We start from the raw sequence: 26,176 nt of genomic DNA, 5'->3' as shown, positions 1-26,176 counted from the left end.
TTTGTGAGTTCGAGCCCCATGTCCAGCTCTGTGCTGCCAGTATGGAGTCGAGTTGAGATTCTCTCTCTCTCTGCCCCTCCCCACTTATGCTCTTTCCCTCTCTCTCAAAATAAATAAATAAAACTTTTTAAAAGAGTTAAACAGACTTAAAAACAACAAAAACATTACATCTCCTTTCAATTCCCATGAACCCAGTTTAGCAAATGTCTCCTGAGCACCATTTAAACACGGTACAAGGCTTGGGAGAACACAGTCAATACCTGATGGTGAAATCAGGATCCCTGTTTCACAGGACGCTGAGACTTGGGAGTTGATTTGCCCGAGGTTACAAAGCTGGGCCACGGCAGTCCTCAGACCAGGATTCAATCCCAGGCTCTCCATCCTTCCCTGAGCTCAGCTGCTCAGACCTCAGGTCTCCTGCCAGGTCCTGCAGGGACAGACGAGAGAGTGGGGCAGCCAGAGGCTCATATGCAGGCCTGGCTGACTGCAGCTCAGTCTGGTCTCGTGCTCTCTGACCCACTACCCTGGGCTCCAGCCTCCCCGGGGGCCTGTCCCCTATCCCAACTCAGGCTTCCTTTCTCCTGCCTCTGTGTCTGCAAACTCAGTGCCAACCCTCCCTCCCTCCCTCCCCACAGACGTCCTTGCTCTCATTTCCAGCCTAACGCTGCGGGTCCCCGAGTGCCCCAAGACCTAGCTCCAGCATCTCTTCCAAGCTGCCCCCCAGCCCTCTGCCCGCCCATCCGCAGGCCCCTCCTTGGAGCCCCTCCCTCTCCTCCACTCTTACTTGGCTCCTGTCCACTCCCACCCGCCATACTCCATTCTGGTCACTTGCTCACTTGCTTTTCTCCTTCATCATCCGTCTGTGAGCTCCCCAGAAGAGGACATTAACCCTTTCAAAAAAAAGAGCAATTTCCGATTCAAAAAGTGATGTATGTTGACTGTGGGCAATGTGGAAAACACAAAAACATACAACATATAAAGAAGACAATGAATGCCACCCCGCGTCCCATCACCTGAAGGTGACCGCTGTTAAATAATTCCAATCTTTTCCCCATGCTCACACGTCTGCTTGTGCTTTTCCCCAGCGAAGCCAAAGTCGCACGGTAAACTTTTGGACTCTGCCTTTTGGAAAACGCGGTGTAGCCTCCTGCGCCTTTTCGCTATTGGCCAACATGCTCCCTCACCACGAAGTGGGCGGTCGTCCCGCGCGCGGTTGCCCAGTCCGGGGTGTTCCGGCTGCCTCCAGGGCAGGGTCCCCGCGCGGTCGCAGCCTGGGTACCTGGCGGGCCGCCCCGCTCGCGCCTGCGCGCCGAGGGGTGTCGGCTTCGCCGGGGCACCGCGCGGGGCCGTCCGCGGGCAGGGTCGCTTCAGACTGATTTCTTGGGACAGGGGCGTTCTTGAGTTTGGGGCTGCTTTCTGGCAGCCGCCGGCAGCCGCCTCTCGGCCTGGGACACAGGGGCCCCGCCCGCCGTCCGCCGCTCGGCTGGGGTCAGAGGATTTCCCCCGGGGGCTGACGGGGCGGGGTGGGGCGGGGCCGTGGGCGGGGCGCTCCCGCCAAAGCCGGGTCCCCGCCCCGCTGCGCGGCGGTATCGCGAGAGCTCTCGGGCGGCGCGGGGCTCCAGGTGGCGGCGCTTCCCAGCCGGCGTCGGCGGCGCAGTACGCAGGCGCGGCGGGCGGGTTTCCCCGGGCTACAGCCGGCGCCGTCGCCCGCTCGTCGGCCGCCCGGCGCCATGGCGGGCTGCGCGGCGCGGGCTCCGCCGGGCTCCGAGGCGCGCCTCAGCCTGGCCACCTTCCTGCTGGGCGCCTCGGTGCTCGCGCTGCCGCTGCTCACGCGCGCCGGCCTGCAGGGCCGCACCGGGCTGGCGCTCTACGTGGCTGGGCTCAACGCGCTGCTGCTGCTGCTCTACCGGCCGCCGCGCTACCAGGTGCGGGCCGGGCGGGGGTGGTCCGGGGCCGGGGCCGGGGCCGGGGCGAGGGCGGGACCCGGGTGGGTTGGGCGCAGCGCGCGGGCTCCGTCCCCCTCGGGGTCGGGGTGGGCCGGGAGCTGGGCCTGTGGGAGGGACCGCCTCCCCCGGGCGTGTTCTTTCTCCGGAAGTTCAGTTGGCAGGAGGGACCCCGCCTCACTAGGCTGGTTGGGGGGGGGGGGGCGGGGCGGGGCGTGGGTCGCGGGCCCTCTCTCTCCCGCGGAGTGGGTGGGAAGTTGCAGTTGGTGCGGTTCAGCAGCTGCGCTTGGCGTGGGGAGGAAGCGGGCCCACGAGTTCTTTTATGTCATTTAAGTTGTGGAGACACACTTAACCTGCCGCCAAGTCAGGTCAGAAGCCCCCGCAGTGTTACTCGGAGGGGGTTGGGCACAGAGCCCCGCACGTCCCCGACTAGACTTACTGCGTGGACTTGGGAGAGTCTGGCCAGTAAACGAGGTTCATGCGGTGTTCCCACTGCTCTGAATCCTAATAGCAGTAATAATAGCAATGGTAGCTCGAACTTGCAGCACTCTTAAGTGCTTTATGCGGGTACTCTTCACAGCAGTCCTAGAAGGTAGGTACCATTGTTGTCCCCGTTGTGTATAGGGGGGAAACGGAGGTCCAGAGAGGTTAAGTAACTTGTCCAAGGCCACACAACCAGGGAGCGGTGGATGCGGGATTTGAACCCCAGGCACGTCTGCCTTACCCTCTTAGTCTCTGAGCAGATCAGCTCTAAGTGTTTCCCAGTAGCCTACTTGTCCCAAGGAAGTGGGGTGTGTGCTCTTGCAGCCCGGATGTGTGCTCAGGGAACAGCCCGGTGACTGAGCTTCTTTTGGGTCCATTTCAGATAGCCATCCGAGCTTGCTTCCTTGGCTTTGTGTTCGGCTGCGGCATGTTGCTAAGTTTTAGCCAGTCTTCTTGGAGTCACTTTGGCTGGTAAGATGTATTTGGGGGAAGAGTGGTTTTGAGGCGAGGGTGGGAGGATCAGAGGGTCAGAAGTGGTATATCCTCATCCCTGTGTCTCCTCTCTGACTGGCTGAAGGCAGTTGAGGATTCTGTACGGTCTCTGATGTCCAGCTAGATCCCTATGTCTCGGACGTCAAGAACTTGTGCCCATCGGTCGCTTCTGTTGCAGGCAGAAACAGGTCTCCCTGGCACCCTCCCCATAGGCGCCTTCATCAGTAATGTGACGAGCCCTTCCCAGAAGAGGGTACAGGTCCTCAGTGACAGGAAGGGGCAAGGCTCTGGCTCATCTTCACAGGCCTTTTCCGTCTCTAATTTCTATTAGGTCACATCTAGCGCCTCCCCCACGGCCACTGTAGGATTTTCCCCTACACTATGATTTCATTCCCTTGAGCCTTCTAGTCCCTGACCTGGATATGAACCAGTGGCTTCAAGGTAAAAGGCTTTATCTCCTGTTATCAGTTCTCTAAGCCATCTAATCCTTCTTTGCTGGAGTTATTTGTTTTGCTGAATTTTTTGTATTCAACATACATCACTGCTTTGTTTTGACTGTGTTCCACTTTCATATTTTACTGTGTGTGGTATCCTTTCTAAAAGACTGAAGGGCCCATAATGCCTTCATGACCCTAGTCTGTTTGTGGGGTCTGTTACATTCAAAAGTAGTCTTTTCAAAGCCCCACCTTCTGCAGACCCGAAGAGTAACGTTACATGTGGGTGCCTGATGTCCACTCTCAGGTAGGTGACAGCAGGACCTCCTCAGAGAATTCAGGGACAGTTTGGCAGACCCAGATCTGCACTTGGACTTACGGCCAACTTGATTCCCTTGCCCCAACTTACCTCTCTTTCTTTTTGTTTTTAAATAGGTATATGTGCTCCTTGTCACTATTCCATTATTCTGAATATTTGGTCACAGCAGTCAATAACCCCAAAAGTCTGTCCTTGGATTCCTTTCTCCTGAATCACAGTCTGGAGTACACAGTAGCCGCTCTTTCTTCTTGGATAGAGTTCACACTCGAAAATATCTTTTGGCCAGGTCAGTGTGTCCCACGTTTCCCTCTGGAGGGGAGAAGGGTGGCTTCTGTGCAGGCCTGAGGGTGGTGACGTGGGCTCGCCTCCCAGGTGTAATCTCCACGAGTGACTTTCCCCAGCTCTCCGTCCTCACTAAGCTCTTTATAAAGGACAAGCACAGCTTGTGGGTTCCGCTTCCGGATTTTGAACGGAGGACATGTTGACCGTTTGCTTTAAGCCTTCCACGACGTACCGCACTACCTCATGTGAAGTCCCGACCTTCGATAGCTATAATTCTAATTTTACAGTCAGAGATTTGCATCTGTTCATTTTCTGTGACTTGAGACTTTTCGTGTCAAGATGTTATTAGCAAAAACCTCTGCACCTGAAACCTACTCTCAAATGGAACTTTCCACAGCAAATTAAGTAAAATATATGTGGTTCCCAGGATTTGGTAAAGGGCCAGAATGGGAAACATTGGATCCCTCTCTGCTTCACTTAGCTGTCCTTGTCCCCAAGGGAAGGAGGGGCATGTGACAGAGGGACACGGATGGAGAGCTCATCAGGTCTTTGCCATGATGCTCTAATTGGGTTGTTGGCACTTGAAGCAAATGAACAGCACGACTTAGGGGAATGTGTTTTGCTTATAATTAAATTTTAATGTGATGACAAATGCTAATTGCCCACTAGCATGTTTCCTAATGTTGCTGGCCTTGGAGAAATAGGTTCATTTTAAGCATCTGCAGGGGGAGCTCCATGGGCCCATGTCTTTACTTCCTGTGTGTCACACGTCTCTCCTCCAGAACTGAAGCAGATCACCTGGCTCAGTGCCTTGGGGTTGCTGATGGTGGTCTTTGGAGAATGTCTGAGGAAAGCGGCCATGTTCACAGCTGGTTCCAATTTCAATCACGTGGTGCAGAATGAAAAATCAGAGACTCATACCCTGGTGACAAGCGGAGTGTATGCTTGGTTTCGGCATCCTTCTTACGTCGGGTGGTTTTACTGGAGCATTGGAACCCAGGTACGGTATCAGAAATGACAGTGGTCGCCTTGGATGTTTTTTACATTTTAAAAAATCTAACGCCATAAGATGTACCATTTTGAAAGGTACAGTTCATTGGATCTGCAAGGTTATTGGTCTCCTTCAAATAGGTGCACGTGCCCTCTGTTGTGTTTCAGGTGGTAATGAAATAAAACCCAAAAGAACGGATTTAGTCCTTAACGGTTTTTGGGGTTTTTTTTTTGTTTTTTGTTATTTTGTTTGTTTGTTTTCACTGTGTACCTAAAATCTGGGTGTCCTAAACTTGTAAACTGCTGGCGATTCTAGGTGCTGTGACCCCATCTGCCCTACCCCTTCCCTGCTTCTTCACCTTAGATCTGGAGCGCCCTTGTGGGATGAGAACAGAGATGGGGCTTCAGGGAGAGAGAGAGCCTTCTGCTACTCAAGTGGATTCTGATTTTCATCAGAAGCTGCTCTGGTTGAGGCCTGGGTCGTGTATTAGGTTTAACGTGAGCTACCGAGGTTGGCTGTGTCTCGGGTTGCAGACTGAGCCTTGCTTCCTGACCATTGCCTCTTGAATCTGTTTTCTTGGTCCTAGAAAGACTTGGCCAGAGAATATGAACAGAGCTCAGGAAACTCCTCATCTCCTTGAGAAAATCCATTCTGGGCCCCCAAGCATTCCATTGGCAATACATGGTCCTTTGGGGACTCCCTGGTGAACCACCCCCCCCACCCATGGTGTAGAAGGGGCAGGTTACCACACAGGGTTTCTTTTCTCTTTTCTTTTCTTTTCTTTTCTTTTCTTTTCTTTTCTTTTCTTTTCTTTTCTTTTCTTTTCTTTTCTTTTCTCTTTTCTTTTCCTTTCCTTTCCTCTTTCCTTTTTTCTCTTTTCTTTTCATTTATTTTTTTAAAGTTTGTTTTGAGAGAGACCACGCATGAGCATGAGTGGGGAGGGGCTGGGAGCCAGGGAGAGAGAATCCAAAGCAGACTCCACCCTATCAGCACACAGCCTGACTCGGGGCTCAGTCTCACGAATGGTGAGTTCATGACCTGAGCCAAAATTGAGTCGGACGCTTAACTGACTGAGCCACCCAGGCGCCCCAGGATTTATTTTAAAACTTTCATTTCTGAAACTTAAGACTGCTGCATTAACGATCATACTCCCTGGGAACAAGTTGATTATAGTTGAATCGTGTAATTTACCATAAATGCTACCTATGTATTTAAGTGCTCTAGGACTAAAGAGTTTTCGTACCTCTTTGACCATAGGTCTTTTTACACTGTGGCCCGGCACACAGACATGCATGAAAACGGAACAGGTCTTTCCCAGAGCAATATTTGTTCTTACTAGTACAAAATACTCCTGTTTTCTATCTTGTTATTTGTGATGCTGTGATGCACTAAATGGATTTCGGGGCTCAGTAACAGGTTGTGGGCTGCAGTTGGGAAACCCTAGTATAGGGTGTGTTGGGAAGCCACATGTGGTTGCTGGCTGTGAGGGCACAGGCTCTGGGGCACTGACAGGGCCAGTCCTGGCTCTCATGTTGGCTGCTTGGCCTCTCTGTCCTCACACACTGAGGACAGCAGTGCCGCCCCAGAGGTTCAGTGTAGGGGCTTATTGGTCGTAAAGGGCTTAACTTGTGCCTGGAATACGGTTAAATGCCCAGTAAGTAGTGATGGGAATAAGAAGTCAAGGGCATGTGCCTGGCTCTTGGTGGAAATCGCCCACTGGGGGAAGACATGTGTCCGTAGGGGTCCATCAGAAGGGGCAGGGGTGGAGTAGTGGGTTTCCCACACAGCACAGGAAGTTCCTGAGAGCCGGGAGGTGTTCTTGGCCTGGAGGGACTGTTTGGCTGTGGATCAGTGGGGAAGACATTCTTAAGAGTGGGGAAAACACATGAGTAAGGAAGTGAGAGGCAGTCAGAGTGGGTACAGCCCAGAGAAAAGGGGCCAGAGGAGGTGGCCGAGGTGCTGCTTTTCTGGGTTGGGGCAGGGGAGTGGTTTGAAGAAAGAAGTGATTTCATAAGCTCAGGTAGCAGTGGATCTGGTACAGGGATGGGCTGGGGCGGCAGGGGGGTGGGGGGGTGCGGGGCGGGGGCCGGGGACCAGGCAGCTGCAGGCTGGAGGGGGTGCCTGGAACAGGAAGGGACAGGCTAGGAGCCCCACGGGGAGCTGCCGTCAGCCTGAGGACTGAAATCTGAGAAGTTGATGTTTTAATTTTTAGGTACCTCTCACATAAGAGGAACAACAGAAAAGCGTATGAAAGAAAACTGCCGTGATGAGCGTTTAGCTCTAATGTGAAAGCGGTGGGGTGGTTTCAGTGCGTGTGCCCTGGCCGCTGCTCTCAAAGACCCCGATAGTATTTGAGAATCTCTGGGGCCCTTCCCTTGACAGGAAGTCGTCCGCGGGTGTTCAGGAGAAGCAGTGCTGCTGACGTTCGTGGTGTCGGAACACTCTGACCCCGATCGACTTTGTGTCCCCTGTCAGGTGATGCTGTGCAACCCCATCTGTGGCGTTGGCTACGCTCTGACGGTGTGGCGATTCTTCCGAGATCGGACAGAAGAAGAGGAGATCTCATTAATTCACTTTTTTGGAGACGAGTACCTGGAGTATAAGAAGCGGGTGCCCACAGGCCTGCCTTTTATAAAAGGGGTCAAGGTGGAGCTATAACACAGCCGGAGCAGGCCAGGCTGGGCCGAGGGGCCTCCCCCCTCCACACAGCCCGGGACAGAACTGCCCCCGGCAGCCACGCCGCAGGATGGATTTTCTGAATCATTTTACGCGTCACCAGTTACTCTTCTGGAATATCACTCAAGACCAAACGGTCAGAAGGCCTTAGGACCAAAGGACCCCATACCCTAGAGCAATCTGTTCTTGGGCTCAATCAAGGTAGGACATAGATTAAAGGTGGGCAAGGAGCAAATAACAGCAATATTCACCAGTGCCCCTCCAGAAGGGCCCTGGCGAGAGCCCATGGCCCACGAGGTATTTAGTGTAACCAAGACCCCTCGGGAGAGGTGGGCTCACTCATGATGTCGAGTAAGGCTTCTTCTGCAGGAAGGGGTATGTGGGCATCAGTGCTTAGTGTTAGAAATTCGTTCAGAATCTTTAACCGAAAAACACAAACAGCACAGCTTCGACCTCCTTCTTTCTGTGCTTAAGTGCATGAGCATCTATACAGTTTTAAGATAATTCTTTATAAGGCACTTTGGCTCTTAATATATTTAATCGTATTTACATATCTATTTTTTATAAATAGCAGTATAGATTCCGAGGGGACTCACTTGGTGTTTATAGCCCCAACTTTTATCTGGCAGAATGGACACCTCCAGACAACTTGGCTGAGTGGCTTTGTGTTCACAAGGGCACCCCTGGCCAGGGAGACTGGACCCCTGTGGCTTTCCCCGGGGTCCTGGCTCCCACTCTTCTCCCCAGAGGGGGCTGTTATCAGTGACACAGGCATGTCAAAGGGGTGTCGTTTTTCCTTTAACAGAGAAATGCTCACTGAGCACGTGCTCTGTGTAAGGCGTCGTCAGACACCGGGAAGTATTGCTCTCCGTTGGTTTGGGATTTCAGTCTTTCACCATAGCTTATACTTTTCTGTTTCATTTGAAATCTCTCAACTGTTGATTTCTGTGTTCTGTTCTCAGAACTTCACCATCTCTAACATCATCTCACACTATCTTTCCCAAGGGGGTTTACGCACACACCACTGCAACATTCAAGCAAGTCAGTGTACGAGAGTCTTAAATAGAGCAAATGGTCCCGACGGAGATGTAGTCGGTATTTTTGTTTTTCAAGTTTGGGGAAAGTGGTTGGCTTTAAGTACGTAAGCTTTAGGACCCTTGTTTAATTCTGGACCAGAGAGGGCCTTGGTCTCCGCGTGGAATCCTTCCTGCAGTTCCGCAGTGGCGCTAACGGAGCCTGATTACGACGGCCGCGGCGGCCCCGGCTGGAGGGCTGCTGTGCTGCCACGCCGTGCCGGGCGGCTTCGAGGAGCCACTTAACCTTTCCGTGCCTAGACTCCCCATCCGTAGAATGGGGTCAGTACCACCTACCTCATAGGGGTGTTGTGAAAACTTAGAAGAACAACGTCAAACGTTTTTAATACTTAGATGAGAGAGAATGGCGTAAATGAAATCTATCCTGTGTCAGAGTCACACAGACGTGGACGTTGCTTAGCTGTACCAGACGCTGGAAACGTGTGTTCGGAAGAGCATTTTACCAACTCAGAAACATCACTTGTTTCTAGATTTCATGGCCTAATTAATTTTTTTGTTATTATGTATACCAAAGAGGTTTACGGGTTTGTTGATTCCTGGGATGCCGCTCGCCCGTGTGAGCGGACTCTACCATCGGCCCTCGTGAGGGCCTTGCAGCCAGGCCGGCCGAGGCCGCCGCTGGAGCACTCAGCAGCAGGTCCTTCTGGCACGAACACTCCCCAGTGGGACTCAACATGCACTTACTCTGGGAACTCCAGTTGACTCACTTCTGACTTGTTCTCCAGACCACGCTTAGCAAAGTCAGCTCCGCTCATTGGGACTGCAGAATGGAGGAGGGTGTGGCTGGGGTTTTGGCAGCCATCCCCAGCTGCTTGAGGGAAAGTGCTGTGCTGTATCTACCGGGATTGGACCCAACTTTCATTCCCACTGAGGGCTGTGAAGCTGTCTTTAATAGATGGAGAACAGCTAATGATGGCCCCCTGGCTTTGTGGACAGAAAGTCTAAAGGTGTTGGCGTTTGGTGATCTCATCTTGCCCCACCTGCTAGAATTCTCAAAGCCCACCTTCCTGCCGGGCCCCTGAGCCCAGAACGTGGGCCTGGTGTTTTGTGGCGAGGTGCTGCTGTTACATCACCTGGGCTTTAAAGAGCTCTTCCAGGGGCGGGACTAGGGGGGCGCCCTCACCCCGACTTGTACACCCAGGGCAGAAGTCAGCAGTTACTTAGGGAGAAAAGATGAACTGCTTAGGGGCAGGATTTGGCAAGTGATTGACTTTCATCTAGTACTGACATTTTCAGATTATTTTTAACTTTATAAATTTAGCAGTGACAGTGTGCATGCAGAGAATCAGGTTAATGAAGTGCAGGCTTTTGGGGTATTCCCAAAAGCTTTTGGGTAAAGGCCACGTCACCAGTTCCCTCAAATTAAGAAACTGTCAAGAGATTACTTACTTTTTCCATTGCAGGTTTTAAAGTGGAGATTCTTAAATGGAAAAAAAGGCACTGCACAGAACAAAGCTACTTTGAAGCAGCGTAAAGTGAGACGTTTTATGAGGATTTGCAGGCTGTGGCCGAGAATAGCAGCTCGCAGAAAAGAGGTAGTGAGTGGGGTGAGCCTGGCCGAAAGCGAAAGGCAGCGTACCCCACTGCCCCTTCATCTGTATGAACTGCTTCTTGAGCCTCAAAACTAAACTTGATTAGTCCCTTCCGTTTATTTAACACTCTGAGTGATGGATACGATAGGGAAGTATTCCTAAACCAATACACGTGTTCATAGCTTAGGCTCAGGAGGGCCGGCCACAGCTCCAGCTTTTTGGTAGCAGCCCCTCCGTAATAGGCACAGTGACCCCCACTGTCCCTTCTCTGCACTTTCTTACTGCCTTAGATAGTTGCAATCTCCCACCACATCTTGCTCCTGTAGTGGCTCGATGAGGTTGGTGGGAGAGGCTTGCTCTCTGCGCCCTGCTGTGAGAGCTTGACGCCTTGTCCTGGGCTTGGAGGGCCAGCCGGCAGGGGTGGTCCCAAGCGCTTGCTCTAGAGGAAGCCGTCCCATAGCTAGGAGAGTAATTTAATGGAGTAATTATTTTACTCTTCTTTTTACATGCAGAAATGTTTATTTAAATATTTTAAATTGGATTTTCTTTCACAGATACTGATTATTTCCAATTCTTAAATAAAACTGTACTTGATTTCACTATGAGCGGTAGCGTGATTGTGTGGGATGTAGGAACTCTAAGATCACGTCGTCACTGGCTAAGGAATGTCCGGGACCTACAGCATAAAACCAGATGTGTTTTGCCCCTTCAATTCAGTCTTGAATTCTAATTTGTAGCCAGTTTGTTGTGACGAGTTCCTCCTGCCTTTTAGGCTCCCATGGGTTTAGGCTTTGGAATGAGGAAATCAGTGCTCTGAACGCAGGGGCAGAACGGTGGATGTTGACGTGACATTTTCACGGATTGATGTGCTGCCCTACCTGGCACATGGAAGCCATTTGCTGTTTGTTTTTTGGTGGTTGTTTTTTTTTTTTTTTTTTTTTTTTTAAAGTTTATTTATCTATTTTGAGAGAGAGAGGGAGAGTGCAGGTGGGGAAGGGGCAGAGAGAAAGGGAAAGAGAGAACCCCAGGCATGCTCCATACCACCGAATGCACAGCCCAATGCAGGACTTGAGCTCATGAACTGCAAGATCATGACCTGAGCCAAACCAAAGTTGGACACTTAACTGACTGAGCCAGCCAGGCGCCCCATCCGTTTGCTGTTTGAACCACCACATCGAGCTGGATATTTCCTTCAAATGTGACTGTGTGGACATTTTAACTCAAAAACTTAAAATTTTAGGTCATCTGGGTTAATTTTCCTCTTTAAAGCATTTATGAAATTACGCTTGATAGAAAGGACACCATGTAGGAGTAGGAATTTCTGGAGAAAGGATTCTGAGTCGTCCTTTAGTAATACCAGTAGAAGGTGAACACGAGAGTGACCGTTGTCTGGAGAAGCAGCAGAAAGTTGTGGGGAAGTTGTACTGACCCTCTCCTGCAGCCCGTGCCACTGGCCGCCTCTCCTTTGCCCTGGCAGCTCAGTCCTCCTTGACAGGAGAAAACGGGAGTGACAGTTTTCCCTTTTGCTGAGTCAGTGCTCAGATTACCGGCTGGAACTTCCCAGCGGGGCCATGGCTCAGGACACCCTGAATTCTTGGGAGGCAGGCACGGCAGGGCTGTCTGAGCACGGCCCCTGACGGGGGCAGGGCCTGGCGCTCCCGCGAAGGAGGTGCCAGGCCAGCGAGGGGCTCGCACGGCACGTTCACGTGTTCACTCTTTCCAGGCGGACTGGGGCGTCGCCCCCAGTCCCCATGAGGAGGACTGAGACTTCATGCAGTGCAAACACAGGGAAGAGTGAAACTTAAGCCAAAGAATCTGAGATTAGGACTGGTCGGAGTGTCTGGGTTTTTCCGCTGATTGGTGATTACCCCTTAAGACATACCTGGTGGGAATAACCTTTCTTAAATATCCCAGTCTTGACCTGCGTGCTGTGAAATGCCCACCCCTCCGGACCAGTCCCGTTTGCTAAGTCGGGCGCTCTCTCTGTGTTGGGCCCTCGCCCCCATTTTTCGGTTTGGGTCTGTGAGGGTCTTTGTTTTTCAGTGGAGGCTCTTCTTTGAGGCTGTTTGGAGTCCGGCTGTTCCCTCTGGGTTCTGACATCTCTCTCTTCTCTGCGACACTCACCGGGTCATTCCTAAAGGGACACTTGGCATGAGTGCTGCCTGGCACCCCCCATTTCACTGTGTGCCAGCACCAGCATGGCTCCTGGGATGGGAAGCCTTTCTGGACGACACCAGTGGGTGAACCGGAACCTTCTCTCCTAAAGGATTCTCCTCTCGTCTCTAATGGTTTTTAGTTGCCAAACATCGGCTCAGGCTATGTCTGTGGCTCGCGACAACAGCTTTGAATGGACAGTCCTCTGACGCATCTGAGCCGAGCGTGGTGCCCAGGAGGGTGAGACTAGTTTCTGCTCTGTCACCAGCCACTCTAGACCGTGGCAGGTGCTCTGTGCCCTCCAAGCTCTCTTAGCTCTGGTCTCCTGCAGCCCTGGTCTCTGCCCCGTGCGCAGCAGGCTTAACTGAGAGCAAAATACTACAAGATCAGCTCGTGACGGTGACGGATCTGTTACCATACATTCTTCTCTTTCTCTGGCAAGGATTTTGGCAAACCCCGTGGTTCCAGTGACTAGTGATGCTCCCACTTGGAGGAGAGAACCCTCAGTTACTTTTCCTCATTCAAGTGAATCTGACTCACTTGGTGTAAATGCCTATGAGCCAGCAGCCCTCAGTGGCATGAGTGGTGCAGGCAGCAGCCGTGGCCATCTGCAATTCTGGAGTGCGGGTCACGTCTCCTCTATGAAGCCGCCATTCGGGTTCAGAACCCCTCTGACCCGTGTTTTACAAACAGACCCAGCCAAGGCTCTAGAGCTGGTCAGCGGCAAGCCTGGACCAAATGGGATAGAAAACCGGGACCTGTCTCTGAGATCAAATCGGCTGGAAAGACTCGCCTTACCTGGCCTGGGTCTCAGCACTGACGTCCTCCTCGTGTGTGTTCTGTAGGTGGTCCAGCTGTTCCCCCGCGGGCACCTGAAGCCTGTGCGGGAGAGACCGTTCCTGGGAGGCTTGAAGGCAGCAGAGCCAGTCACTGTCCTTCAGCCCCCTCTTCGGACAAGACCAAACTGAATGAGGCACTCGGGCCTGCCTAGGGCTTGGGTCTCAGCTGTTTACTGAGGGCCAGAGCTGCTCCCGGGGACGGCAGCTGTGCTGTGGTTGGGAAGAAGGCACCGCGGGGCCAGGTGGTGGGGAATGGCAGGAACGGACACCTGCGTGTCCCAGGATCCCTGGGACAATCTGGGAAGGGGGATCCGGTCTGGCTTCTCTGGGGAACTGAAAGGCCATTATGACTGGGGTGTGGCCAGGGGCTGCCGTGGTCAGAGGTGGACAGGGAGGGTCCCAAAAGGGCTGTTGGGCCCCGGAGTGATGGGAACTCTAGGCTCTAAGAAGGCCACTAGCTGTGGAACACCCTAGAAGGGCCAGAGAGGGTCAGTGACGGTGGCGTGGCCTGGGGCTGCCGTGGGGACAGTGGGCAGAGACAGTTACGTCAGCAGGATTCAGGGTATGTAGGAAATGGGGCGAAGGAAGGAAAGGAATCAGAAGGCCCCCTGGCCTTCTCACTTGGGCGGATGTGATGCCACTCCCGAGGGGTACAAACAATGGCACGTTTGGGGGAGGAAATGGGGTTCTGCCATTGTGGGATCTGAGGCCCCCATGACCTGTCCAAGTGGAGACATACCCCGCCCCAGGAGGAGGCAGCTAGAGAGGGGTCTGGAACCCAGGGGGGCCTATACTGGGGAGGGCTCGGGGGTGGTCAGTGGCACACTGGAGTTTTAAAGTGGGGGGACCAGATGGAGCCCCTTAAGCATAGGGTGTGGGATGGGGAGAGGCTCTAGGACTGAGCCCTGCGGAAAGCTGACACTTGGGCACTGAGCAGAGGTGGCAGAGCGGCCAGTCTGTAAAGGGACAGCCTGAAGGGCAGGAGGCAAACAGGTGTGGGCTGCCTCAGAAGCAAGACAGGAGCCTGGTGAAGACAGTGGCCTGCTCTTGAGCGCCAGGAGAGGCCAAGGGCTGCAGCCAGAGGTCGCGGAGGACAACAGGCCACAGGAGCGGGCTCAGTGGGGACGGGGGTGGCGGGGGCGGGTTGCGGGCACTGGGAGAGGAGGAAGCAGAGGCAGCAACGCCAGATGCTGGAAAATGGTGCCATGAAAAAGGACAGAGGCAGCCAGCCTCCCCCGCCCCCCCAAACCTCCAGGAGCTGGGCTCCAGCCTGAGCTCCTCCTTTCCCTTTGCCAAAACCCACCGCTGGCGCCACGTCCCCAGAGACAGGCGGGCAGGAGCACGTCCTTGAAGCTAGTTCCTCGCCGAAGCAGCACACAGAAGGAAACGTGCGCAAACTCTAAGAACGAGGCTCGGGACAGGCACGTGGCTTGCACAAATGGGGCAGTGGCACCCGGAACGTCTCCTCCTTCCAGAGCCCCCCACCCCCACCCGGGGATGACCACCATCCCGACTGCTAATGCCAGAGGTGGTTCTGTCTGGTTTTGACGTTTCATAAACGTCTCATAAACGGAATCACGCCGTCTGCGGAGCAAGCGACTCGGAACGGCAGCTTCGGAGCCGACGCGGCAACTGGTCCCGGGTAGACAGGGATTTCAGCGCAATTGTGCAGAGGCCAGGCTGCGTTTCGCCTCTCCGTGCGCATGTCAGAATAGTCACCGGAGAGGTGGCTTGGCAGTTCTGGAGGAACACGGTCACCGCACACTAGTTTTCCTTCTTCCTCAAACTCACGAAATCTCCAGGAAAGGGGCCAAAACAACAGGGGAAGGAGCCTCTCCAGGTTGAGGAGAGAAAAGGGTAACACCACAGTTTTGGAAGCTGGAGGGTCAGTGGTAACCTCAGCAGCCGGGAGAAACCCGAGCTTGGAACGGACGCGGGACACGCCCGACCCTACTGCCTTCACACCACGGAATCGCCTCTACCAGGGAGGACGGGACAGAAATAGGGAGGGGGCCGCCTCAAGCTCCCCACGGCCAAGCGGCCTCCCCTCCCCCACCCCAGCCCCCTGAAGGGTTGGTCTCTGCGAAGGTACCAGGGTACAACACGGGTGGGAAACGAAAACCAGGGCTGCCTGCAAATGCTCCACATAGCGGCCGCCAGGAGGGACACTGGGGAATGACAGGAAAAAAGCACTGCCCACCCTGGTCCCCCCACCCCCCTGCAGTGAAGCTCTGAGTTTCTGGCCTGCCCCCTCTGCCCCCCACCCCTAATATGAGCACACGATCAAGGATGGCCTGAGAAAAGTCCTTAAAATGGAAGACAGAGAGAGGGGCGCCTGGGTGACTCGGTTGGTTAAGCGTCTGAGGTCATGATCTCACGGCTTGTGAGTTCGAGCCCCGAGTCGGGCTGTGCACTCAGAGCCTAGAGCCTGCTTTGGATTCTGTGTCCCTCTCTCACTCTGCCCCTCCCCCCACTCTCTCTCTCTCTCTCTCAAGAATAAACATTAAAAAAAATAATAAAATAATCCAAAAATAATAAAAATAAAATAAAACAGAAGACGGAAACCTAAACAAAAACTTGGAGGAAAGAGACTTAAGGGAGAAAGAAACAACAAACACTTGTCAGCCTTGGAGGGGTAAGAGACTGTCCATAAAACAACAGAATGCTGTGTGTTGGGGGTGGGGGGGGGAAGACCATGTTACAAAACAAGGGCTCTTGGAAATGGAAAACAAATTTTAAACATTTTTATTTGTTTTTGAGAGAGCACGAGCAGGGGAGGGGCAGAGAGAGAGGGAGACACAGAATCCAAAGCAGGCTCCAGGCTCTAAACTGTCAGCACAGAGCCTGACGTGGGGCTCAAACCCACAGGCCGTGAAATCGTGACCTGAGCCGAAGTCAGACGCTTAACCGACTGAGCCACCCAGGCGCCCCCCAAAACAATGAAATTTTAAAAAGAGCTCTTGGGAATTTTCTTCAAAAATGAACTCAACAGAAGGGCTGGAAGAAAAGAAATCTCTCAGTGCAGCAGAAAGACAAAGAAGAAAGTACCCAGGAGGTACATCAGCCCAGGAAAGCCAATGGTCCAATAATAGGGATTCCAGGAAGAGAAGAAGTGAAGAAATCAACTAATTCAAGAAGACATGTCAAAACTGAAGGACATGGGGGCACCTGGGTGGCTTGGTTGGTTAGATTGGTCATGATCTCACAGTTCCTGAATTCAAATGCCACATTGGGCTCTGCACAAGGAGCTGAGCGTCTTTGGGATTCTCTCTCCGTCTCTGCCCCTCCCTGGCTTGCTCTCTCTCTCTCTCTCTCAAAATGAACAAAACAAAACAAAACAAAAAACCTGAAGCACATGAACTTACAGACTGAAAGGTCCTTCCTAATGGATGGAAGTAGACCCTCACCAGTGTGAAGTTTCAGAATGCTGGGACCAGAGAAAATTCCAGAAGCTTCGAAAGAGAATAAGTAGATCTCATCACAAAGATTAGGAGTCAGAATGCCTTCAAACTTCTCAAAGACAATCTCGGAAGCAAGGAAATACAGTGATGCCTTCAAAGGACAATCATTTCCAATCTAGAATTTCATGACTTATTTGTTTGTTTGAGAGAGGGAGACGGCAAGCACGGGCAGGGAAGAGGGGCAGAGGGAGAGAGAGAGAGAGATAAGAGAAGAGAGAAGAGAACCTCAAGCAGCCTCCACACTCAGCCAGGAGCTTGGTGAGGGGCTCAGTCCCACAACCCTGGAATCATGACCTGAGCCAAAATTGAGTCAGATGCTCAACCAACTGAGCACCCCAGGCACCCCTCCAGCCTAGAATTCGATACCCAGCAAAACCATCAGCCAAGTGCAAAGGCAGAATATAGACATTTCAGACTTGTGCTGTCCAAAATGTGTACCTCCTGTGCACCCTTTTCCAAAGAGTCACGGAAGGGTGCAGGGGCAAGGCAACGGGAGTCCCCCAGAGGGTGGTGGAGAAAGACTTCAGGCTGACCGCGGTCAGACCTACAGGGCAACCAGCCCACCCTGGAACCAGGTGATGCAAGAGACAAGCACATTGAGAACCTGCCACCAACATCCCTCTGCCACTGTAACACCTTTTGATGCCCAAGTATGGTGCTGAGAGCCTAGACTTGGCTTAACCATGTAGTGAGGCAGTTCTGCCCTCTCCTCCGTGTCCTGCTGCCTGGATCTGTTGAGGGCCCTCATTTCACCCCTAAGAAGTGTCTTCTGCTTTGGCCTGTTCCTGAGGACTAGAGGTGGGCAATGTTGTGCCTCAAAGCAGAAACTCCGAGCAGCCAACTCATTCTGTGTCTTTGAGAGATGTCCAGCACCTGGTCTGCCCAGATGCCCTGAGTAAACCCTCGTGACCTGGCCCACTGACTTCCTAAAAGGAGCTCTTCTGCACGTATGGCACCTTGTCCACACACATTCAGAAGTGTCTTGGCTCCCCTGTGAACAACCCCTGCTCTCACCTGGGCTCCAGTCGCTCCTTCACCTTGGCAATGGAGCGGACGTAGGGCGTGATCTGCTTGGTGATGCTGGTCAGGTAGGCATTCTCCTGCTTCAGCTGGAGAAGGTCACGGAGCTGGGCTGTGGGGGCCAATGCCAGAGCGTTGGGTCTTGTTGGCTTCAGGTTCTTCTTGTCAGGCTCACACCTTCTACGTATCTATCCCAACTACGTCATCGATTGCCTCTTTAATTAAAGAGCATCGTGAGACTTGTGGAGGTATTCTGTTTACTGAATCCTGACCTCACATGAATCATTTTGGGGCATTAGCAATCGTGAGGCAAAGTCAAGGGCTAAGGGGAGGAGCCTGGGAGTCTGTATCTGGTTAGTGGGTAACTGACTTCCTGCCCCTGCTAACACGTGGGTTAGCTCCAGGATGGGGGTGCACCCAGCAGCAGTTGCCTGGGACCTTCGTAGATCTCCTGCTCGTTAGCTACCCGCTGGTAGGATTCCTCCCAAATCTGAAAGAGAAAGGGAGTTGGACGTTGCACATGGTCATCAGCTGGAATTTCCACTGGTGGCATTTCTGTCCTGTAGCTACTCAGGTCCACAGGGCACCCCCAGCTAGGTCACGGGGTTCCAGGCAGCAAAGAGCCTCATTCCAGAGCCTGCCACACGAGGGCCTCATGCTGGACCAGGCCAAGCTCCTCCTCCTCTCTCCTTCCCCTGTTTGCCTGACAGGTGGGGCTGCAAGGGGCTCAGCGCCCGGGGAGGGTCTACCTCCTGGAAGACCGCTCTCATCCCCTCCAGGGAGGCGTACTCCAAGGCGATCTGCGCGTCCACCCGTGCGGACTTGTGCAGGATGTCTCCCATGATCTCCGCCTTGATGAGCGAGTGGTGTTTGGTGAGGTCCCGGTGCAGTTCCTGTACCTGGTCCTTCAAGTTCTGCATCTCTGCCTGCAGGCGCTGTGCACAGACACCTAGTGAGCGTGCCTCAGCAGAGGCACAGCCTCCAGGCCAGGTGGTCAGGACTCGATTTGGCCACTGCACTTTGGGCAGGCAGGGGTGGGGACATTCCCAGCCTGCAGGTCCCTGGCCCCACTCACCCGGTAGGAGTCCTCATAGTGGCGGCAGTGCTCCACAAAGGGTGTATCCTCACCCTCGGCCAGCAGCACCTTGGTGCTGATGGACCGGTGCAGCGTGGGCTTTTGGATTAGTGACCCCAGCATCTTTCCCGCTGGGGAAGGGCAGCTGGGCCCCATCAGCACGTTGGGGCCTGAGCTCGCTGCTAGCCTGAGGGGGAGAGAGCCAGTGTGGATGCAGATGTGGGGGGTTGGGAGGGTCTCCCCTTCTCCAGGCTCTCAGCCTCTCCCCGGGACTGCACCCCAGAACCACCTAGGAACTTTGAAAAAGTCTGCGCAAGGCGCACCCAAGACCAAGGACATCAGCATGGTGTTTTAAAAAATCCAGGGTAATGTCGATGTACAGGAAAAGGTCCATCCAGATGTGTCAGGGCTGGTGCATAATAAACTTTGTTCACTCACCCGCGGGACTCTGGGCATTTCACCTGACGCCCAGTCTCCCCTGACCGGGTCCCCAGGGTCCCTGGCACATACATCCAGCTCAGGCATTTCTCCTAAGTCCTCCTGGGTGTCTGGCTCTCCAGACTAAGGCCCGGAAGTCAGGCCTTACCCCAAGCTGCCCCTCCCCTTCAGTCCCTAGGCGCCGGGGGCCGAGTGGCGGAGGAAATGAGCGGCAATTGGGGACAGTCCCGGGTCCTCTCTGTCCTTCCCTAACCAGGCTCTGCTCTGCCAGGTCTGCCCGGGGCTTCCGGTCCCTCCGTCTGGGGAGGGCGGCAGGCAGCCTGTCCCTACCGCGACCGGGTACCTCGTGTCGCCCCCACACCCCGCCCCGGCTGCAGGGAGGGCGCCCCCAGCTGCTCACGTGTTGGGGGCGGCCCCGGCCCCCGGCGCCCGGCGTGGCCCCAGCAGCAGCAGCGGCTCCAGGCAGCGCGCGAACTCGGCGCGGTAGTCGCTGGCGATCTGGGCGGCGGGACCGGCTGGTGAGGCGGCTTCCTCGCCCCCTCCGGCCCCGCCCCGGCCCCCCCAGCCCGCGCCGCCCCGCACCGCCCCGCACCTTGCTATTCTGCGCTGGCCGGAGGCGCTGCGGCCGCGTGACGATGCCCTGCAGCCTCTCCAACAGCTCCTGCAGCGGGAGGAGGGCGCTCAGGCCCCCGGGAGCGGGGGAGGGGGGCTGGCGGGGCAGGACAGTGAGGCCCCGCGCCGCGAGGGCAAGGCTGACTTTGGCACTCACCTGGTACGTGTTGGAGTCCCTTCCCTGGGACTGTCCCAGAACCCCCACGCCACCCCAGCCCCCAAATCCACAGGCAAGTTGGGGGGAGCCGGACTTCAGTAGACACCCCACACTGTGGGCGGAGTGGAGGCTCCCGCTCCCCTCCAGGCTTCGCCGTCCTTTTAAAAGGGACTCAGCTGGCCCCTGAATGGTTTGCAGATGATGGTGCGGAGGAGGAGGAGGTCAGCCGCAGAGAGCCCTGGTCCAGACCCCGGGTGGCAGGCTGCCAGGCCTCGAGGTGGGAGTCTTGGGTGTGCAGGGTGGGCTTCTGATGGGGAGAGGGAGACCCCTCAGGAGCCAGGGGGACTCACATAGCCCAGGTCCAGGAACTCAGCCTTATTGGCCAGGCTGAGGAAGGATGAACAGTTGACCAGGTGAACCTGCGGGAGGGACACTGCTCTGTAAATGGCGGGGTGGGGGGGTGAGTGCCCAGCCCTGTACCCCCAGCTCCCCTTACCTGCAGGGTGGGCAAGAGAGTGGCCAGGTGGGAGAGCTGCTCCTTGAAGGCCTTGTCCTTCTCTTCGTATTGGCTGGGGGAGGGGCAGGCAGCCTCAACTCCTAGGGGAGTGCCACCCACCCCCACCTGGGGGGGGGGCTCAGAACAGGGAGGTTCTATCTCCCCACCAGCTCTGTGCATCCTTCCCCGGCGCCCTGAGCCACCCGGCCCTCCTCGCCCAGATGTCTTGCTCCCCAGGGTGGGGCAGGGTCTGCCTAGGTCCAGGCGGGGAGATAGGTGTATGGAGGCCAAGGGACGGGGAGTGGAGACCCCACCACCACTCACCTCTGCACCGCCTGCAGCAAGAGCGCTTTCCTCTCGGCCAGTTTGTCCTGGGAGGGATGGCCTGCTTCTGACTGGGTGCGGTCAGCCCGCCACCTCCCGGCCCAGCACTCCCCCACGCCTGGGGCCCAGCCACACACCTGGTTCCGCTGCTGTCCCTCCAACCTCCTGGCTCTTCCTGCCTGCCCCCTACTGCCTGGGAGTCCTGGTGCCCTCACCCTAAATGTCAGCAGCTCCCCCGGGGGTGGGGGGTGGGGCGGGGAGTGTTCCCTCACCACCCCGCACCTCTGGCACCAGCCTGGGGCTGGAACTCTCCTGGCCACTGTCATTAAGTAACTCCATGCGCGGCTGCCCTGCTACACCGGAAACTCCACGCGGGCGGGAGGTGGGGTGTTGTGGGTACCGGGTCGTGGCTGATGAGGATGCTCAGCCTGTGGCTGTCGGGTCCCCACTACCCCTCACCTGCATGCTGCCGAAGAGGGCATGAATGGCGGCCTCCTCCTCCGCCGCGCTGCGCCGCACCTCCTCCACCATCGCCTGCAGCTGCGCGATGGCCTCCCGTGTGGCCGTCTGCAGGGCCTTCACGGCCTGGGAACAGGGCGGCCTCAGCCCGGCAGGCGCGCACCTCCCCTGCCCCGGCGCGCTGGGCACCCCGCGCTCACCAGCACCGCCTGCTCCAGCCGCTCGCAGCCCTGCACGTAGGCTGACTCGAGGTCCACGCAGTGCGCCCGGCTCTCCCTGCGGGGACCCCGCGCGTCAGCCCCGCTCCCGGCTGCCCTCCGGCACCCCCTCGCCTCCCGCTCCCCCCTACCCACCCCTGCATGTCCCGGAAGCAGCGGATGCACAGCAGCGACTTCTTGTCGGTGGAGAACATGATGTAGGGCTCGGCGTGCAGCGCTGCGGCCGGGGCGGCGGGGACGGAGGTGAGGGCTCCGGGCAGACCCGCCCGGCCCGGCCCCGGCCCCGGCCCCCACCCGACACGCCGCACTCACTGCACTTCTGGAGCACGTCGCGGCTGCGCTGGCCCAGGGCCACGATGTCGTGGCGCGCGAACATGCGTGCCCGGTGCGTCTCATCGCGGCAGCGTGCGCACAGCGGCTGCCCACACGTGTTGCAGAAGTACGTGGTCTCTGCGTCCTAAGGACAGAGGACCGAGCGCAGCCTCAGCCTGCCCACGGGCCAAGGAGCCTGAGTCCCTGAGCACGCACGTGTCAGAGAGTGTCAGTCTGAGCCTGGGGCAGGCACGCGGCTAAATGCAGCCCTTCCGGGTAATCATGACGCTTGAATATACCCAGTTTACAGATGAGGGGTGGGGGGAGCAGAAACATTTTACCTACAACAAAATTTCGTGTTTGAAGGCTTCTCAAGCCCTCCTTGGCACCCTCAACAGTGGCCAAGTAACGGTGCCCACCCTGGCCATCTGTGTCACAACTTGGCTGGGAGAGGGAAGGAGGGCCCATTGGTTCCTTCCCCTACGCAACACCTAGGGCTGAGAGGCCAGGTCTCCCACTGTCACTGTGGCTTTGACCCCAACAATGGCTGTGTAAGCACAGACCCAACTCCTTACTTTGGCATTCAAGGCCGTTGCCTTCCATGCTGTCCCTACCTCCAACCCCTAACCTCCTGAACTGTCGGCTCTCACTTGCCCAGCACATCCCGAGCTTTTGGCCCCACAGGGCTGTCCTCCCGGGGCTTGGAATACCTTATCCAACCTTCACAAGCCAGAGTCCCTCGTGCCATTCACGTTCACAGCCCAGCCTGAAGCCTGGCCTCTGCTCCTCTTTCTTAGACTGGGGGAGGGGGGCAGGAACACCCCTCTCCAACAGCACATTGTCCTCACTTCCCCTTGGGTACAGGTAGCTTGGTCAGCTCCCCAGGTAGGAGCCCTCAAGGGCCATCCCAACTCCACCCCAAGTTTGGGGACTGGTAAGCCCTCCCCCAATGGAATGATGTTAACCTCTGCCACTATCTGGCTAGTGCCTCAGGTCACTTGTCCTGGACCTCAGTCTTCCCACCTGTAAAACGGGGCCCACATTTGGGATCCAGGGTGACTTAGGTTTTGGAAAATCCAGGGAGGGAATACTCCTCTAAGGACATGTGGGGCACTCCTCCTCTCCACCCCCAGGCACTCCCCCTCCCCCCCCCACCCCCAGGCCTCCCTGCCTGCTTGCCGCACTCCAGGTCACAGTTGGCACACTGCACCACCTCCATGCCATCCCCTGAGCTGTCCACCAGGAACTGCAGCAGCCGATCCACAGGAGGGAGCCCGCTGGGGCCCTTCACCACCGTCTGGTGTCTGTGGAGAAGCTGCAGCCAAGATCCAGATGCCCCTTCCCCATGGCTCCTTATCTCCTTTCCCACCCCCCCCCCCCACGTTTCAGGCTGGAACTAAAAATAGGAGCTGGCATCTGCTATAAATATCTCACCCAGTGCTCATTCTGACCCTGTCCCCCACTCTGCCCCATCCTGGGCGAATCATGGGGGCCCATGGGGTTGGTGACCTGGGGTTTCAGAGGTGGACACCTCCCCTCTACCCTTTCTCATCGCATTGCACAAACTTAGGGCTAGCCCTTGTAACTTGAGCCAACATAACCTGCTTCTGTTGATCTAATACTCAAGGGATCCCCCAAGTGAATTACTGTCAGTGTTAGATTGCTGTGCTGAGATCCTGCACAGCCTTCCTCTTGCCTCCTGGCTTTCTAGGGGAGGGCTTCTGCCAGTTACTCCGGGCCTCGGTTAACCTGCTCTGTACAATGGGCGGGAGCCCGCATTCTGGGGCTGAGAGGTGCGGGCTGGGGGCAGCCTCTCCCAGCGGCCTCTGCCGGGAGTCAGAGCCCTGCCCTCCCTGCACCTAGCCCCGCATCTAGACGGGGCCAGTCTCCCCGGGGGGTGGGGGGCGACCACTGGGCTTTGGGGCACTCACTGGCACAGCGGGCAGGCGAGGCGGCCGTCGGTGGCGCGGCCCCGCAGGCAGCCGGCACAAAAGTCGTGGAAGCAGTCCAGCAGGCACGGGCGCTCGAACTGTGCGTGGCACAGCGGGCACACCAGCGGGTGGCCGCTCGCGGCGTCCGGGGCCCCCAGGCCCTCCAGGGGCACGAAGATGGCTCCCGACATCTTCTGGAAAAGCTCAGGAAGGCGGCGGCGCGTGCACGGTGCGGGGAGCCGGCCGCGGAGCCCGCGCGTCCCCTCTGCCCGCGCGCGGCTCCCTCCCGTCTACCCCGCCCCGCCCCGCCCCGACGGGGCGTCCAGCGGTCGTGGGGCGGGGACCACCTAGGCCCGGGCTGGGGTCTGGAGCGCCCGGGGCGGGGAGAACCGGCAGCAGGCGTGCGGAGGGGTCGCGCCCTTTGCGCGCTCCCCGCCTCTCCAGCACCCCCTTGGTGGCCCCGGAAGGTCAGGCCGCAGGACCGAGCAATGCGTCCTACTCAACGTCTACCCTCCCCTGCCTCCACGTCGCCCACCTCGCCTCACTCCCACCCCAGGAATTCCCCTCCCGGTGTCCTCTGGGTGACCTGCAGGCGACACCCCTTCCGCGCTGGACCGCAGCACTGCTCGGGCACGGTGCTCCCGTGCACCCTTCCCAGGCCGGCCGCTGAGCCGCGACGAGGGCTCCCGCCACGGCCACGGTCACTCCGCGTCTCGCCCCGAGGGCAGAGGCGGGAACGCGGGGGCTGGAAAGGACCAAGCGGCGCGAGGGCCCGAGGCTCTGACTGGCTCCCGCCCGGTACCCGAGCCCGGAGCCCGGAACCGCAGGAGCGCCGCGCAGGGCTAGGCCGGAGGACCCCGACTGTGGGCTCCGCAGGGGTGCCGAGGCGCTCTGGCTAGGCCGGCTCTCTCCCGGACGACGGGGGCTGGGACACGAGTGGGTGTGCGGGTCCCCAGTTCCTCCACAGCCAATTGGGGGCGCCAGAGAGCAGCGGCCGCCGCTCCGCAGACAGCGCGTGGGAGGGCCTGGAATCCCAGGCGGGCCTCTGGCTGGTTGGAGTCTCTCGGCCAAGAGACTGACCTCTCAGAGCCTCTCTGCTTGGGTGAAACAGAGCCTGCCCCTCGGTGATGCGCGAGAGTTTAATGAACTGAAATGAGCCTACTAGGCTTCTAAGTAATGAAGGCCTCAAACCCCATCACCAGCCGAGTTCCCCAAAGAAGGGGTGGGTTGGGGAGGGAGAGGAGTTTCTGAGCCTTTCCGGCAGAGCTCCCTCTGCTGTTCACGGCCAGGCCGGTCCTTGTTTATCCCAGTGTTATTTTCTCCAGAGTGCGGGCCATGCTTGGGTCATTTGCTACCTTCTCTGCACATGTTATCCTGAGCTCTGGGAAGGCAGCCTCTGTCTCTGCCCCTCCTGAAATCAGAATCAAGCCCAGAGACTGACCCACAGAAGGTGCTGGATAAAATCTTATCAGTTAGGATGTAATATTTTAAAGCTAGGAGATAATATTTAAAGCTGGGTTTTGAAGGATGAATAGGAGTTTGACAATGGGAGAAAGGAAAAGAATTCTAGGTATAAACTACCTGTTCTTTCTCTCTCTCTCTCTCTTTTAAGTTATTTATCTGTTTGTTTATTTATTTAGAGACAGAGAGAGCTCGAGCAGGAGATGGGCAGAGAGAGAGAGAGAGAGAGAGAGAGAGAGAGAATTCCAAGCAGGCTCTGGGCACAGTCATCCAAGAAACCAAGAGATCATGACCAAAATCAAGAATCGGACACTCAGCTGACTGAGTCACACAGGTGCCCCTAAACGACCTGTTCTACCCCTCTCTACCCCTGGTTCTATTTGTGCTCTAAGCCACAAGAACTGTAATAACAATAGCTAATGTTGTGGACAAGATACTATTGAAAGTTCTTTTACTTGTATGAACTCATCCAGACAACAGCCTTAGAAGGTGGAAAATGTTACCCTAGTAAGTGATAGAACTGATATACAGAACTACAGGATACTTCATAAGCGAATTATGCAGGAGTTTCCTTCTGGAGGGGCTGTAGGAAATGGAAGTCCCTTCCTAATACTTGGGCTTATTTAATCCATTGATTCGTGTCTTCATCTGTTAGTAAGCAGCTGCCATAGGTCATACACATGGGAGGGACCACAGTAGCCACGGTTAGCCAAGTATAAACATGGACAAGTACAATTATGACAGACAATAATGACAGTGCTAAGTGCTCCAAAGAAAATTATCAGGATGATGTGAAGGAGGGCAGCTGGGAGGGGTGGAGCTGAGGGTACACTGGGTAATCCCGGGCAGAGACAGGCACTGAGCCCGAGACCTTGCAGGATGAGAAGCGATCAGACACAAGAAAAGCCAGAAAGAGTTCAAAGTGGAGGGAGCAGCAAGCATATGGTCTCAGAAGTTGGAATAAATGTCAAGC

At 56.0% G+C, this 26,176-nt stretch overlaps 2 protein-coding genes across 5 annotated transcripts; one reads left to right on the top strand and one right to left on the bottom strand.

Moving 5' to 3' along the window:
- Positions 1-1,622: 1,622 nt before the first annotated feature.
- On the top strand, positions 1,623-10,845 carry ICMT (isoprenylcysteine carboxyl methyltransferase). Its single transcript, XM_086715518.1, has 5 exons — positions 1,623-1,925; positions 2,809-2,897; positions 3,788-3,957; positions 4,736-4,953; positions 7,420-10,845. The coding sequence occupies exons 1-5, from the start codon at positions 1,731-1,733 to the stop codon at positions 7,600-7,602; spliced, it is 855 nt and encodes a 284-aa protein (XP_086571644.1). The 5' UTR covers positions 1,623-1,730; the 3' UTR covers positions 7,603-10,845.
- Positions 10,846-11,166: 321 nt separating this feature from the next.
- On the bottom strand, positions 11,167-24,807 carry RNF207 (ring finger protein 207). 4 transcript variants are annotated; one of them, XM_086715517.1, is made up of 17 exons: positions 23,743-24,720; positions 22,983-23,115; positions 21,812-21,956; positions 21,635-21,716; positions 21,482-21,557; positions 21,282-21,407; positions 20,823-20,869; positions 20,499-20,571; positions 20,353-20,421; positions 19,826-19,894; positions 19,634-19,731; positions 18,735-18,982; positions 18,470-18,699; positions 18,159-18,210; positions 17,715-17,832; positions 13,199-13,279; positions 11,167-12,380 (listed from the first exon to the last, which is right to left on the bottom strand). In XM_086715517.1, the coding sequence occupies exons 1-17, from the start codon at positions 23,931-23,933 to the stop codon at positions 12,212-12,214; spliced, it is 2,007 nt and encodes a 668-aa protein (XP_086571643.1). In that variant the 5' UTR covers positions 23,934-24,720; the 3' UTR covers positions 11,167-12,211. The 4 variants fall into 4 exon arrangements, 3 of the variants coding, with proteins under 3 accessions (XP_086571643.1, XP_025768141.1, XP_086571642.1); XM_025912356.2 differs by having other exon boundaries at positions 18,470-18,655; positions 18,796-18,982; positions 23,743-24,715; XR_015254404.1 differs by lacking the exon at positions 11,167-12,380 and having other exon boundaries at positions 18,152-18,210; positions 18,470-18,655; positions 18,796-18,982; positions 23,743-24,807.
- Positions 24,808-26,176: the final 1,369 nt, after the last annotated feature.

The sequence above is a fragment of the Puma concolor genome, chromosome C1 (genome assembly GCF_028749965.1).
Source record: "Puma concolor isolate L17-30 chromosome C1, mPumCon1.1.hap2, whole genome shotgun sequence".
NCBI lineage: Eukaryota > Metazoa > Chordata > Mammalia > Carnivora > Felidae > Puma > Puma concolor.
Note: the sequence above shows the minus strand (reverse complement) of the source record. Positions and strands in the feature narration are given on the sequence as shown.